The sequence below is a fragment of the Podarcis tiliguerta genome (genome assembly GCF_965153285.1).
Source record: "Podarcis tiliguerta genome assembly, chromosome: 3".
Classification (NCBI taxonomy): Eukaryota; Metazoa; Chordata; class Lepidosauria; order Squamata; family Lacertidae; genus Podarcis; species Podarcis tiliguerta.
In genome coordinates, this window is record NC_139536.1 from 93,833,479 (window position 1) to 93,847,545 (window position 14,067).

The following is a 14,067-nucleotide window of genomic DNA, read 5'->3' on the forward strand; positions in this document are numbered from 1 at the left end:
TGCAAAATGTTGAGTACTAAATTTAAGTGTGGAAAAATGAGCAACTCAAAGAACTGAAATTCCTAATCTTGAGTGAAGATATTCTATGGCAGCTCTTGGTCAGCAATTATCGGAGCTGGACCCCGCTGTAGGAGGGGGTAGAAATAATAAGATTACTATCATTATAAGCCCAGCCACATTTGGAGAGGTGCAGCTTTTCTATCCCAGTTCAAAGGCCTCAGATGATGAACGCAGAGTCTGGGCGAATGTACCCTCTCATACCCTTTCATTCCTTTTGCCAAATGCAGGAATGAAACACAGCTTTGCCTGGTGGCAAGAAGATACTCAGACCATTTCATCCCAGCTGTCAAAACCTCCAGCACATCCCTCATTTCTAAACATTCCAAATATTTGACAAAAGCGAGGATATTCATTTTTTTGAATTACCTGGGTGAAACGTCTCCTGCCAAGCTCCTAAATGAATGCTGGGTATATTTTCACAAGACTCAAAATCTTTAGGAAATTCCCCAAGTATGAAGGCATCAAGGGGCACTTCAGGGAGACCTGTGTTATCACAGATTAATCTGGATAAGGAATATTTTCTGAGTTCTTGCCTTTGATCTTCAGTGAAAACATTGTCGTTTTCCCACCAAAATCTATGTAGAAACAAGACCAAAAAATATTACAAGACAGGAGTGTAGGCCACGGTGTAGTATGTTCCATCACTTGGCCCCACCTAGATATCAAACTTCTTAAACAATTGGCAATCCTGTTTCAAACTTTGTTTGTTTTTGTTTTTTACCAAAACCAGTTTAATAAATATCCTTTCCAGGTATTCTAATCCCCTGTGTGATTAGAATTGCATGAGGGACAGCAAAGACAACTGTGTTAGCTGCCATCCTCAAATTTGCTCATCAAATTTACAGATTACACTGAACTGGGAGAGGGAGATAATGCTGCAGAAGAAAGAATCAGGGTTCAAGATGACCTTAACAGATTGGAGAGCTGGGCCAAAGGAATTTCAATACGGACAAATGTAAGGTTCTACACTTAGGCAGAAAAAACCAGTGGCATAAATATAAGATGGGGGACACCTGGCTTACTAGTAGTACACGTGACAAGGATCTAAGGGTCTTTAGTAGACCACAAGCTTATCATGAGTCAGCCATGTGATGCAGCAGCATAAAAAGCTAATGCTATTCTAGGATGCATCAACAGAAATATAGTGTCCCAATCAAGGGAAGTAATAGTCCCGCTCTATTCTGACTTGGTCAGAGCACACCTGGAGTACTGTGTCCAGTTCTGGGCACTACAATTTAAGGAGGATATTGACAAGCTGGAATGTGTGCAGAGGAGGGAGACCAAAATGACAAAGGGTCTGGAAACCAAACCTTATGAGGAACAGTTGAGGGAATTGGGTATGTTTGGCCTGGAAAAGCAGAAACAGAGAGCAGCTAATAATGCCTAAGCAGGGCTAATGGAAGAAACAATACAAGTAAACTTACCGATCACCATCTCTCAATGCTTTCATTTGTTTTCCAATTATGCATGCAAACAGTGGACCTGTTCTGGCATCTGGAAGCATGCTTTCTACTATGCCCGCTAGCCACAAATCTATGTTGTCAGGGTTTTTGTACAGTCCCATGATTTTTTCCACCGTCTTCCTGTTCTGTATCGCTTTTGTCAGGTCACTTTCTGTCCTTAGCCTTGGCAGGTCACAGAATTCTCGCCAGTCATTGTAACCTACAAATATGGCATTCGTAGAACGAATCAAACAAGGTTTGCCAACAGGAGCCCTGACAGCTTCCTGTGAGAGCTCTGCCCAGTTCCTAAAGTGCTTGATGAAAGCCTACCTGCAGTGATACTCTTGGACCTGGAATCCCTTCACTCTGATCTGAAATATGCGAGGCATGATCCTTAGAGGTGAATGGGGACAGTGTGGAGGAATGGTTAGAGTTCTGGACTAGAACCTGGGAGGCAAGGGCTCAGCCATGAAGCCCATAGGGTGACTTTGGGCCATAGCCTCTCAGCCTAACCTACCTCAAAGGGTTGTTGTGAAGATAATATTAATACCCCACCCATCAGACTGGATTTCTGCAGCCACTCTGGACAGCTTGCAGCACATATTAAAAATTGTAAAACATCAGACATTTAAAATTTCCCATTACAGGGGCCGCCTTCAAATGTTTTCTAAAAGTCAGATAATTGTTTATTTCCTTGACATCTGATGGGAGGGTGTTCTACTACCAAGAAGGCCATTAATAGCTGAGTGGGGATTTGAGACAGGTCTCCCAAATCCAAGTCCAGTGCCCTATCCACACAGCCACACCAGACTGGTGTCTTGCTTCAAATTAAGCTCTGAGGCAGTAAGTGGATGCTTTATGTAGGGTGTATTTTATGCTAGCACCAGTACAGCATTATGATATACCAGCATTGCATACAAGTGATTCTGGTACCATAGGGAAATATAATAAGACAAATGTAGATACAGGCTGTAATTATTGAGTACTGGGATTTGTACTAAACCCGCTTTAATGTTATTCAGTCCAATGCACAAACCAGTCAATAGATCTGCTCTAGCTCTTTTCTGGAATGGGTGGCTGATGATGAGAAGCTCTCTGTGGACCATTGGTGCCTGTTTTAAGGACTAAATGTAGCCTGGCTTGAAGTGGGAGAATAGGCTGTGTTCTAATTAAGATAACAACGTATAACATGTTAATAACATAACATACATAATTTGTAAGGAGGTGTGGAAGCTGCTGATAAAGACAAACTGAAGTTGTAGATCAAAATGTTTTTAAAGGCTTTAACTAAGCAGGAAAGAGTGTGCGAAAGTAAAACTATGCTCAGCTGCTATTAAAATGAAATAAACAACCACAGTGCACTGATTGCTAATGCAATAATATTACATTCCAGTAAATTCATTGGGTTGTACCCAATGGTGCCTTAGAGGACAGCACTTCCATTTCTAGAAGTCAGGCCACCTAATTTTGGCTGACAACCCCAACCATTTACTGTAGCCCTCTGCACCACATCCCATTCTGTTCCAGAGGGTCCCATATCCCCCAAGAACAGCTGGTGGTGTGGTTAAGAAGGTAAGAGGGACCAACAAAATTGGGGCTTTGCTTTGCACACACAGAAGTCTCTTCTATTAATCTGGCTAGGCCTCCCACTTTGGCTAGTGAGGCTGTTTTGAACAGTCCACACTCACCTGCTCTACACCTGATATCATATATGACGGGTGGGGCTTGGCCAAAAGGGGCTTTGCAGGGACTTCAAATCAGCATTGCCTGCAAAGCCCTATTGCCCAGTGCTATAAGTCGCCTAGAGGCCTTGGCATAGGCAACACACAAATTCTGCTGCTACTATTACCACAAGATGTATTGTTAAATAACGCAGTATACCTGGGAGTCCATGATCACGTCCCCGCTGTAAATCTAATGATGCTAAATCCAAAGAGCCATTATGAGACAACACCAATAGCTTCTTCGTTAGCTCCTCATTCAGCAGCTGATCCTGTACCTGTAGTTTTGCAGCAGTTGCCAAAGTTCCTCTTAGCAGGGGATCCAAGCCACCTACAAAGAGAAGGTTACAAAGAGAAGGCAGGAGAGGGGAAGAGGTGGGCCTCTCCATCACCTCTGCTGAAAGACCAACAGCTGCCCTTGAAATATTTCCATCCCAGCTGGTTGTTACAAAACCTCTGTCAAAAATCTACCTCCCTCCCAGTCCATTTTTGTGTGTGTCACGTATTTTAGATTGCAGGCCTCAGAGCGAGGACTGTCTTATCACTGACATTTGAAAGCGTCTGTCTTATCATGGGCATTTTGGAGTGAGAAACAGGATAAAAATGCTTTAAATAAATGTATGCAGCCACAAATCCAGCACTGTCTTAAGATAAGTGCAAAAGTCCTTGATTTTCATCCAGCCGGCTAAGGACCCTTCACTAACTATGAATTGTGCTTTAACAGCTTTGCATGCATTTTTCTTCTAGTTTTCAAAAAAACAACCAAGCAACAATGATGTAAAGATATTAACATCTTCCACTGCGTATTGTTAGGCAAATAATATCAGTATTATTTTCATTATTTTTCTTTATCAAATGTATAAATAAGCTAACTATAATTCTCTAGAGAAAGACAAATATTATTTATAACATGTTTTTTAAACTTGAATTTTTTAAAAATATTTTTTATTAAAGTTTTCAGGTTTTCATCTCCACATTAACATATTTTATTATACCCATACATTCAACAACTTCCCACCTTCCCTTTCCAAGGTTCTTTTAATTTACCCATACTTCCTGCATATTCTTGTACAGTATATCCATCTAAATCAGTTTTCTCCATCCTCATTTTACACCCTTTTAGATATGTAATACTGCTGAAGTTACCTTAATACTGCCAGCGTTTTCAACTGTGTACAATTTTTAATGGGTAGCAGCCAATTAAGCCCTACTCAGAGTAGACCCATTGGACTGAATGGACAGGTTAGATGTGATTAATTTAAGTCCAGCAGTAGGTTTACTTTGATCTTGATTTGATTGGATGCAGTCATATCGAAACTCATTATTAAGCTAAGGCTGCAACCTTATCATATTTATCTGGGAGTAAGACTCATTTAATAGGGCTTATTTCTGATCAGATATACATAGTATTGTGCTGTAAAGCTAATAACAACAACAACAGGGCTTTGAGGGGCCTTCCGGCGGTTCCCTCATTGCAAGAAGTGAAGTTACAGGGAACCAGGCAGGGCCTTCTTGGTAGTTGTGCCCGCCCTGTGGAACACTCTCCCATCAGATGTCAAACAATATTATGACCTTTTGTAGACATCTGAAGGCAACCCTATTTTGAGAAGCTTTTAATGTTTGATGTTTTGCTGCTTTATATTTTGTTGGAAGCTGCCCAAAGAGGCTGGGGAAACCGAGTCAGATGTGTGGGGTACAATAATTATAATTATTAAAACAGTAAGGCTACACAAACCTTTCACTCTTCTCCCTTGTCCCTCCAAGCTGTAATTCATTCCACACAGATAAAATAACTGAATATTTCAATTTATTTTGGTTTTTTTATATGACTTTGGAAATGCTAGTCAAGAAGAGAAAAACACCTCAGCGCTTGCTCTTCATGGTCTGTTTAACAGTCTGAACAATGATGAAATCAAGACAAAATCTCCCTGTTTTACAAGTTGCTAATAACTTTGCAGTAATGCAAGAAGATGTGATAGTATTAAACAAAGTACCTTCTTTAATAAGTCTCCACGGGGTAAAAAAAGCTTCGTGCAATTGAAGATTAGGAAGATTTGGATCATTCTGATACTGTACGTCGAGTCTCTTTATGACTGGATGAATTGCAGCATGACCAAAGCGAAAAGCTGCCGTAGTAAATACATTGGATACTGAAGGATTAATTGTGGGAACATAGCCTTTATAAGCACCAACGTATTGGTTAAAAGCATCTGGTCCAATGATTTTTGGTATGTAGTCTCTTAGGGTAATAATCTGGGGTGGAAATAAGGGAAACCAGAATATTTCAGTTAATAACAATGTTGTAGGAAGCCTATCGTGTGTTTGAACAAGACAAAGCCTTGCCAAATGTTGGTCTGGACTCCTTAGATATAGGAACATTTAGTAGCAACAAGAGCCAAAGTCATATTTATATAAGCTAGGTGCCAAATGGCTCCTTAAACCAGGGTTATAATCGCCAAAATGGAATGTCTAGAGGCCATTTTTGGACCAGACAGCTCAAAAGATGTATGTATTTTTCAATACAACTTTTTGGTTCCTGAAATTCGTTTTGATTGTGAAGATGAAACATAATGGGTAGAATTCTACAGGATGTGTGGCTGGTGTGTGAAAACAGCCAAGATCAAAGGATTCCCAGGCATGCACCTCCAGATGGCGGAGACATCAGACATCATCCTGGCACCCGGCCATCTTAACTTGGTCACAAGTGGCCGATAAAGGTAAAGGGACCCCTGACCATTAGGTCCAGTCGTGACCGACTCTGGGGTTGTGGGGCTCATCTCGCTTTATTGGCCAAGGGAGCCGGCGTACAGCTTCCAGGTCATGTGGCAGCATGACTATGCCGCTTCTGGCGAACCAGAGCAGCACACAGAAACGCCGTTTACCTTCCCGCCGGAGCGGTACCTATTTATCTACTTGCACTTTGACGTGCTTTCGAACTGCTAGGTTGGCAGGAGCTGGGACCGAGCAACAGGAGCTCACCCCGTTGCAGGGATTTGAACTGCCGACCTTCTGATCAGCAAGTCCTAGGCTCTGTGGTTTAACCCACAGCGCCACCTGCGTCCAGCGCCGATAGCCAGGTGCAAAATCCGCCTGGCGAGTTTCGAATGTTGATTGGGGATGGAGAGGGGGCATTAATATCAATGCCCCTTCCCTACCATGGAGAATTGTGGGAGTGGTTTCCCCAGATCAAGATTAGTTCAGCTGGAAATTTTCTAATAGGACGGGGAAATTAAGCCACAGCCAACCTGGACCGGAGGTGTTCAGTAGTCTCAAAATGTTAAGGGTGTTTCACAGCATTCTTTACTGGCAATGAAATAATATTGTCTCCATGCTGATGGATCATCCAACAAAGATATAACTGTCTTTCTATTTTGTTACAGCCTGCTAGCTGACATTAAACAGAAAGTGTTCTATTATTGACCTAATGGTGCATCAGACTAACCTTTTGCAATGACCTTTATTTAACGATATCCGAATCCACCTCTCTGTGTAGGCTAAGAGCTTAAGGCTGCAATCCCACATACACTGACCCTGAGAGTAAGCTCCCTTGAACTTAATGGGACATGCTTTTGGGTGCTTTTAGGATTCTGCTGCAAGAGAACTGTTTCTGCCATTTGAAGATGACAAGGGAAAGATGCAAACTTTTGAAGCTGCCTAACAAAGTCCTTAGGGACGCGGGTGGCGCTGTGGGTTAAACCACAGAGCCTAGGACTTGCCAATCAGAAGGCTGGAGGTTCAGATCCCCGCGACGGGGTGAGCTCCCATTGCTCGGTCCCTGCTCCTGCCATCCTAGCAGTTCGAAAGCATGTCAAAGTGCAAGTAGATAAATAGGTACCGCTCCGGAGGGAAGGTAAACAGTGTTTCCGTGCGCTGCTCTGTTTCGCCAGAAGCGGCTTAGTCATGCTGGCCACATGACCCAGAAGCTGTATGCCGGCTCCCTCGGCCAATAAAGCGAGATGAGCGCTACAACCCCAGAGTTGGCCATGACTGGACCTAATGGTCAGGGGTCCCTTTACCTTTAACAAAGCTCTTGGGGAAACATGTCTGTTCCTCTGGGTGGCGATGGTACTGTGGGAGGAGAAGTGACTACTTATCAGGCCTCCAGAATGAATTAAGTTCTTAACCCGAGGTACCAATGTATTATGAAAATATGAAAACTCTGTACAGTGCAGTGGTACCTCAGGTTAAGAAATTAATTTGTTCCGGAGGTCCGTTCTTAACCTGAAACTGTTCTTAACCTGAGACACCACTTTAGCTAATGGGGCCTCCTGCTGTCGCCGTGCCGCTGGGGCACGATTTCTGTTCTCATCCTGAAGCAAAGCTCTTAACCTGAGGTACTATTTCTGGGTTAGTGGAGTCTGTAACCTGAAGCGTCTGTAACCCGAGGTACCACTGTACTCTAACCTCACAAAAAAAAAAAAAAAAGAAAAGGAAGAGGGCCTTTTAAAATCAGAGAAAAAGGCAACCAAACCAATCAATAGGGTGGACTCTAATAAGGAAGGCTTACATTTGGGACTTGGGGGGGGGGTAGTATGGAAAGTGGGAGCACGAGAGAGGTGTAGAAAAAGTGGATTGGATTCTGCTTCTCTTTCGACGTTTCCACCTCCTCCTCTCTCTCAATTTTGCTTTCTCTCCCCTGCGTGGCAATGAGGCTGAGAAAAAGATTCTATTTCCTAATTGTTCTGAGGGGATTTTGGGATGGAGGGGTGGCAGCGCATGTGACGTGAGGGCTTAACTCTTTCTAGCTGCCACTCCCTTGAAAATCACCCTTACTGGCACACAAATTAAGCCTAATTGTGAGGTGGGGGGGGGTTTCCTCACATGAGCTCCCCCCCCCCTAACCCTAATTGCCACTGAAGGGCGATTTTCAGAATGACAGCATGCAGGAAGGGGAGGGGTCACTCCCCCAAAATCTGTAGCTCCCCGGAAAATTGCCCTCTGTGCAGCAGCTTAGGAAAACAGGGCCCCAAAATGTGACTGGATGTTTCTCTCCCCCAACGCACCCCATCTCCCGCTCTGTAGCTTAATTGCTGTCCAGGGCCAAGGAATACTCATGCTTTAAACAGATCTATGGGGAAAGGCCTATTTGTTCATAGGAATCTTCTTTCCTGTATGTAACACTGTCCATGTCTTAAAGACTATTTGGTCACAAAATCCATTTGATAGGTCTAAATGGGTCTATCAGCAGACAATTCATAGTTATCTTCAAAAAAACAACAACCCAAAAACCATACAGTTTGTTATAGAAATGCTGATAAGTGTTCCCCTGGCAAATTCTTTTGATAATGTAATAGGCTTATATTGAAGCATATAGAAAAAAGCTTATAAGAAACACTGATCAAAAGAGAGGAAATGATACATTGCGATGGAAAATATGAAAACTGCATTGCAGATTTAAGATTACATTGGACTTAATAAAGCATAATGGGATGAATATGAAGTATAGAGAACTAATAAAATACATGATAGGTTTGATATAATATGCAATAAACTGAATGGACAAATGCACCCAGTGCTTTGATACAGTGCATATTGAAAAATTCAGGCAGGGATAACGTAGTTTCATCAGATAATGTGTTTCACTCTTTTTTTGGGGGGGGGAGAGGGGGGTTATTTTATTTTTGAACACCGAAAAGGCAAGTTCAGACAAACTACAAAAAGATGTGTCTCTTTCCAAGCCCTCGGTGTTCGCTCCAGAGCAGTTAAGCTTGGCTTCCTTGCCTCATTACTTTAGCTTTCAGTTATGCTCTTTGCAAATTAACAGTGCTCAGACGGCAAAGCCTGAAATATGATAGATTATTAAGAGGCTGCCTCTTGGATTTTAAGGTTCGGCTTTCCTACACAATGCCTGCCAGATCATTAGTCCTGCTGGAAGGTAGGAGCATAGATGTCACAGAGACTCATTTGTGGAGGGCAATCCAACACCTTGATGCTGGTCTTGTTGCTATGATGCATTCTGTTTCCCAGCAATATTTCAAATGCATTGAAATTTCCCCCGCAGTCCTATGGTTTTTGACAGCCAATGTGCACCCTCAGTTGTGTACCTTCATTTCTTATCTATCAGATGCCACCTGAAGCAGCTCACTTCACCCTGATCCATGGCAGGATCACCCCTCATGATCTCATGTTGTTCTAGTGCTTATGGAAATGCTAATAGCTTACTACATTTGGTATAAATTCATTCCAAATGTTATCGTATTTATCCATACAGAGCCTGCACCTGTAAGCAGCGTGTTCATAAATTGCCAATGATGTCAGTCCATTGATTGAAGGGTATCATATCTTTATTTTTCCCATTCCTCTTGGCCACCATTAGGGCACGGAAAAACCCATTTCCATTGTCTCGTTGATAATTTCCATGCTGCATGTATATAGTTCAGTAAAATACTCTCCGCCTAAAGATTTAACCTTTTCTGCACCGTCATAGTTAACAAGTTTGGGGAGAAAGTGCTGGACTGTGTTAAGTAAAGAACAAGGTACAAAGATGTGTTTCAGAGAGGAATTGTCCTTGCCACATCCCCAACACTGAGCTATCTTAGCGAACCTGTTTTTTATACAAATGTAAAGAGGTCCAATAAACTCTAAATATTATTTACTGTTGTATTGGTCTTAAATCGAATGACACCTTAGGTATTGAAGCCAATACAGTTTCCCACTGTCTGGGTAATAATGATCTTGTCAAAAACTTAACAGGGGAAAAAATGTGTGCCATTATTTTAAGTTGCTGGTGAGGGCTACAATCCCCCCCACCCCCACCCATTTGCTGGGCTGTAGGTGGTTTGGGTTGAGTCAAGGAGCCCCTCCACTTGCTTTCAGCAGCTCAGCCAGCATACCCCTGCCCACCACCAATGGATTGATGCCTGCATCACTCTTCTGCCCGCAGCATGTACATGTGGAAGGAAGGCTTACACTGGTATCCGCATTGGTAAAACCAAGCAGACAGTCCTGTAATGAGGCATTCCAAGGTGGGGCAGGGCTGAGCCAGCCTGGGATCCACTAGATCCTGAGCAGCTCTCACAGTTGGTGCTGGCTAGCATCGGGCCTGATCCGAGCCCGGCTGCAGCATAATCTGAGGCTGGTACAGGGATCAGGACCCATCTTCCTGCCCCTTACACCACTGCCACGAGTGCCCTTGGCAGCAGCGGATTTAGATTGCAGCCCTACTTGCAAATAGTACATGGGCACGTTCTCCTTCCAGGAACTCATCAATGATATTTAACTAACTGGTAATATTTAACACTTATGAATTGTATCTAACTGGAGTAGCAATTGGTTCGATCCCCAGGCATCAGAAACCCTGGTAATCTGCTGCTATTTTAAAAGCAGGATTCAAACTAATTAGAGCGGAATGACCTGCCTTCAGTTCTGGGCACCTTCCATATCCCACATATAATAACTTTCTGCGGCTTGAAATAAGGCTTCAAATACTGATGGGGTAATCACTATCATATATGGCACCAGTTGCTCCTGGCGTGGCAGGAAATTGAACAACTGGATGCATCACTAGCATGATCTGGCTGTCCCTTTAAATTAGATGTCTGCGTTTCAACACGAGATCCCCCAGAGTCCCTATAGTGCAGAGCTTCCCGCACTGGGCACAATTTAAGACTGTGCCTTACTACCAAAGGGAAAGAAAAGGACACATCCGTATTCAGCCAGCCTTTGTTGTGAGAAAGGGTCTGTATTGTGCAGTGGAGACATTCAGTCCAGCTAAGAAAAATAAAATCAAACACACAACTTTCACCTTCACAATATAGCTTTGTGACCTGAATTGAGCAGATCCACTGAAAAGAAGGCAAAAGGAATAGAAATTGAAAGTCTGCAAGCAGCCAGCCCTCCTCTTCAGGGGTATCATCTGTGGAAGTGCCTTGGAAGTTAAATATGTCTGAGCAGGAAGAGCAAACAGAGGACTGGTTTGGAGGGGTTTTTTTTTTTTAAAAAAAAGAATTAAATGAGATACGAGAATGAAGCTAAGATTGCATCTGCAGTAGATGCCTTTCCTGATGGAAATGTGTAAACTAAGTTTGAGCTCCATGCAGAGAAAACGGAGTGCTGGAACATCGGCATCAGTGAAGTCCTCAAGAGCTCAATGCAGATACAGTCCTCCAAGGAAACACCACGCCCAAGAGGATGCCAGCGTGGTTAGTGAGCAGAGGCAAGGAAGTTTTTAGAGGCAAGGCAGCTTCCTTCAGGAACTGGAGGCCTTGCGCAAATGAGAATAAAAAGGAACACAAAAGAAATGCAAGCAAACAATAAGGTTACTGCCTAAAGTCTGGGACACTGAGTGGGGAGACCTGGATTCAAATCCTGTGATTCTTTAGAGGTGCTTTAGCAGTGAATGCCCTGCACTGGTAGTGGGCTGGACTCGATGACCTTTGAGGTCCCTTCCAGCTCTGTGATTCACTATTCTGATTTAGTACTAGGTTGGCTGTCTTAACAGCATAGGGAGTGTCTAACTGGGTGTGACACAGAGATCTGGGCACTTGCTATCTTTCCATTTTAATGTCCCCATATAGAAAATAGTGATATTGCCTTCACAAGGTATTTTTTTTTTTTTTTATGTGTGGGTGTATGGATGGAAAAAACCAATAGTGCTGAATAAATCCTTGGTAATGATATTTTCCCAGAGGAAAAAATTATTTTCAATTGCCTTTGTTCTCAGAGCATCTAAATCTTTCTTTAAAAAGTCTACAAAAGTTCACTGTTAAAGCTTTGACTTTCCAGTTTTGCATATTTAGTTGTTTAGTTGTGTCCGACTCTTCATGACCCCATGGACCAGAGCACGCCAGGCACTCCTGTCTTCCACTGCCTCCCGCAGTTTGGTCAAACTCATGCTGGTAGCTTCGAGAACACTGTCCAACCATCTCGTCCTCTGTCGTCCCCTTCTCCTCGTGCCCTCCATCTTTCCCAACATCAGGGTCTTTTCCAGAAAGTCTTCTCTTCTCATGAGGTGGCCAAAGTACTGGAGCCTCAGCTTCATGATTTGCAGCGAGCACTCAGGGCTGATTTCTTTAAGAATGGAGAGGTCTGATCTTCTTGCAGTCCATAGGACTCTCAAGAGTCTCCTCCAGCACCATAATTCAAAAGCATCAATTCTTCGGCGATCAGCTTTCTTTATGGTTTAGCTCTCACTTCCATACATCACTACTGGGAAAACCATAGCTTTAACTATACGGACCTTTGTCGGCAAGGTGATGTCTCTGCTTTTTAAGATGCTGTCTAGGTTTGTCATTGCTATTCTCCCAAGAAGCAGGCGTATTAGTGTACCAAACAAAACAAGGGCTTTCCTTTTCCTCGCCCTCTTGCTGTATCTGCTCTCTCTTTCTCAGCCTCCTGCAATATTTTTTCCCCAAGGTTATAGCTGCTCGGAAAGAACTCTTGGAGTGTAAACGCATGGGCAACCTCAACTGTGGAGGCTGCTGACGCTCTAAGTAGCCGAGTTGCATATAGAGTTGGCATGTGTGTCCCTGAACTGACTAAAGCCACTCCAAATCATTTCTAATGTGCCACAGGCTGATCTCATTAATCTCTGATACTCAGACAGATGATGACTAGCCCAGAGTCATACACAGAAAATGCCTTTTGGAAATTATTTTGTCTGAGGGCAGAACGTGTCTGATTCCAAGACACTAACATTTGAGTGCCCAGAAGCCTAGTGTGCATTGGGTTTCTTCTTTTTCTTTCCAGATTTGTTCACTGCTAACTAGTGCCAAAAAGCCATTCTGAGCCTTTCAAGGCAATTATTTTAAAGCAAACAGCACATTTAAGACAGAGGGACTTGCACGGTGCGTGCGAGGAAGCTATAAGGAAGACTAATGTTCAGGGTCGTTAAGAGATTTTTATTTAAGATTAAATGAAGTGTGCAATCTTTTTGTATCCTAATTAGAATTCTCACATAGAAATGTGAACAGCTTCATAAAGAGCATAACTTAGACGGTCTGATGCCCAGCTCCAAATGAGAGATGCAGGAATAACTTTTGCTATATATTTTATTGCCATTAGGTGGCATATTTCTCTTCACAAAGGCAACTATAGTCCAGTTGCCCAAAGTCAAAATCTGCTTTTGGGAACATGAATCGGGCTGCCAGAAGGCCTAACCACGTATTCTGATCTTGGACTCAGCTATACAGCAGCAAATAAAACGTTTTAAGTGTGTTGTAAAGTGCATTATACAAATTTGACACTAGATGGCGATGGTGAGCTATGGCAAATTCAATATATTTTTCAAAACTTTTTTTTTTTAAAAAAAGAATTTCACAATGTTTTTCATATGTGTCTAGATTCCACCCTTCTCTTCCTGTATATCATTGTAAGATGAAAGGAACATTCCTCATCCACACTATTTCTTCTCCCACTGTCCTCTATTTGTTGAGGTGCAGAACTTCTGCACTGCAGACCCTTTTCTGCTTGTGGAGGATACCTGTACCATTTACAGCCCTGATCGTCTCGTTTAGCCTGCATAGTGTGGAGGACTCCATGAGTGGTGGTGACAGTGAAATGATGGAGGAGGCAGGTTTTGTGGGCACACCCTGCTCTTCTGAACACTTGAACAGGACTACTGTGTGATGAACTCACCTTTGGTGAGTATGAGCCGTTTCTCAGAATGGCAGGTATATGCACCTGATCAGTCCATCTAAATGTTGCATGCTGTTATTGGATCAGTAGGCAGACCACTGAACTTCTCGTCTTAGACATAGGAAGCTAATAGAACGTTTATCCTTTCTCTGTATATATTATCATTCATATATATATACATATATATATATATGCATGCTAGACTTTGTTTTTTCTTCTTCTCAAGAAATAACTGATCACTTGAAAGCTCTACCAGGCTGCTATGTGTG

General features: G+C 42.8%; 1 protein-coding gene across 6 annotated transcripts in view; it reads right to left on the reverse strand.

Moving 5' to 3' along the window:
• TPO (thyroid peroxidase) overlaps positions 1-14,067 on the reverse strand; it is a 990,904-nt gene that overhangs the window by 24,116 nt on the left and 952,721 nt on the right. For all 6 annotated transcript variants that reach the window (XM_083431581.1, XM_083431582.1, XM_083431580.1 and 3 more), the window contains exons 9-12: positions 5,218-5,476; positions 3,384-3,554; positions 1,485-1,722; positions 427-635 (exon numbers count right to left, since the gene is read on the reverse strand). In XM_083431581.1, coding sequence (XP_083287707.1) covers positions 427-635; positions 1,485-1,722; positions 3,384-3,554; positions 5,218-5,476 — 877 coding nt within the window. The remainder of the gene's footprint in view (positions 1-426; positions 636-1,484; positions 1,723-3,383; positions 3,555-5,217; positions 5,477-14,067) is intronic.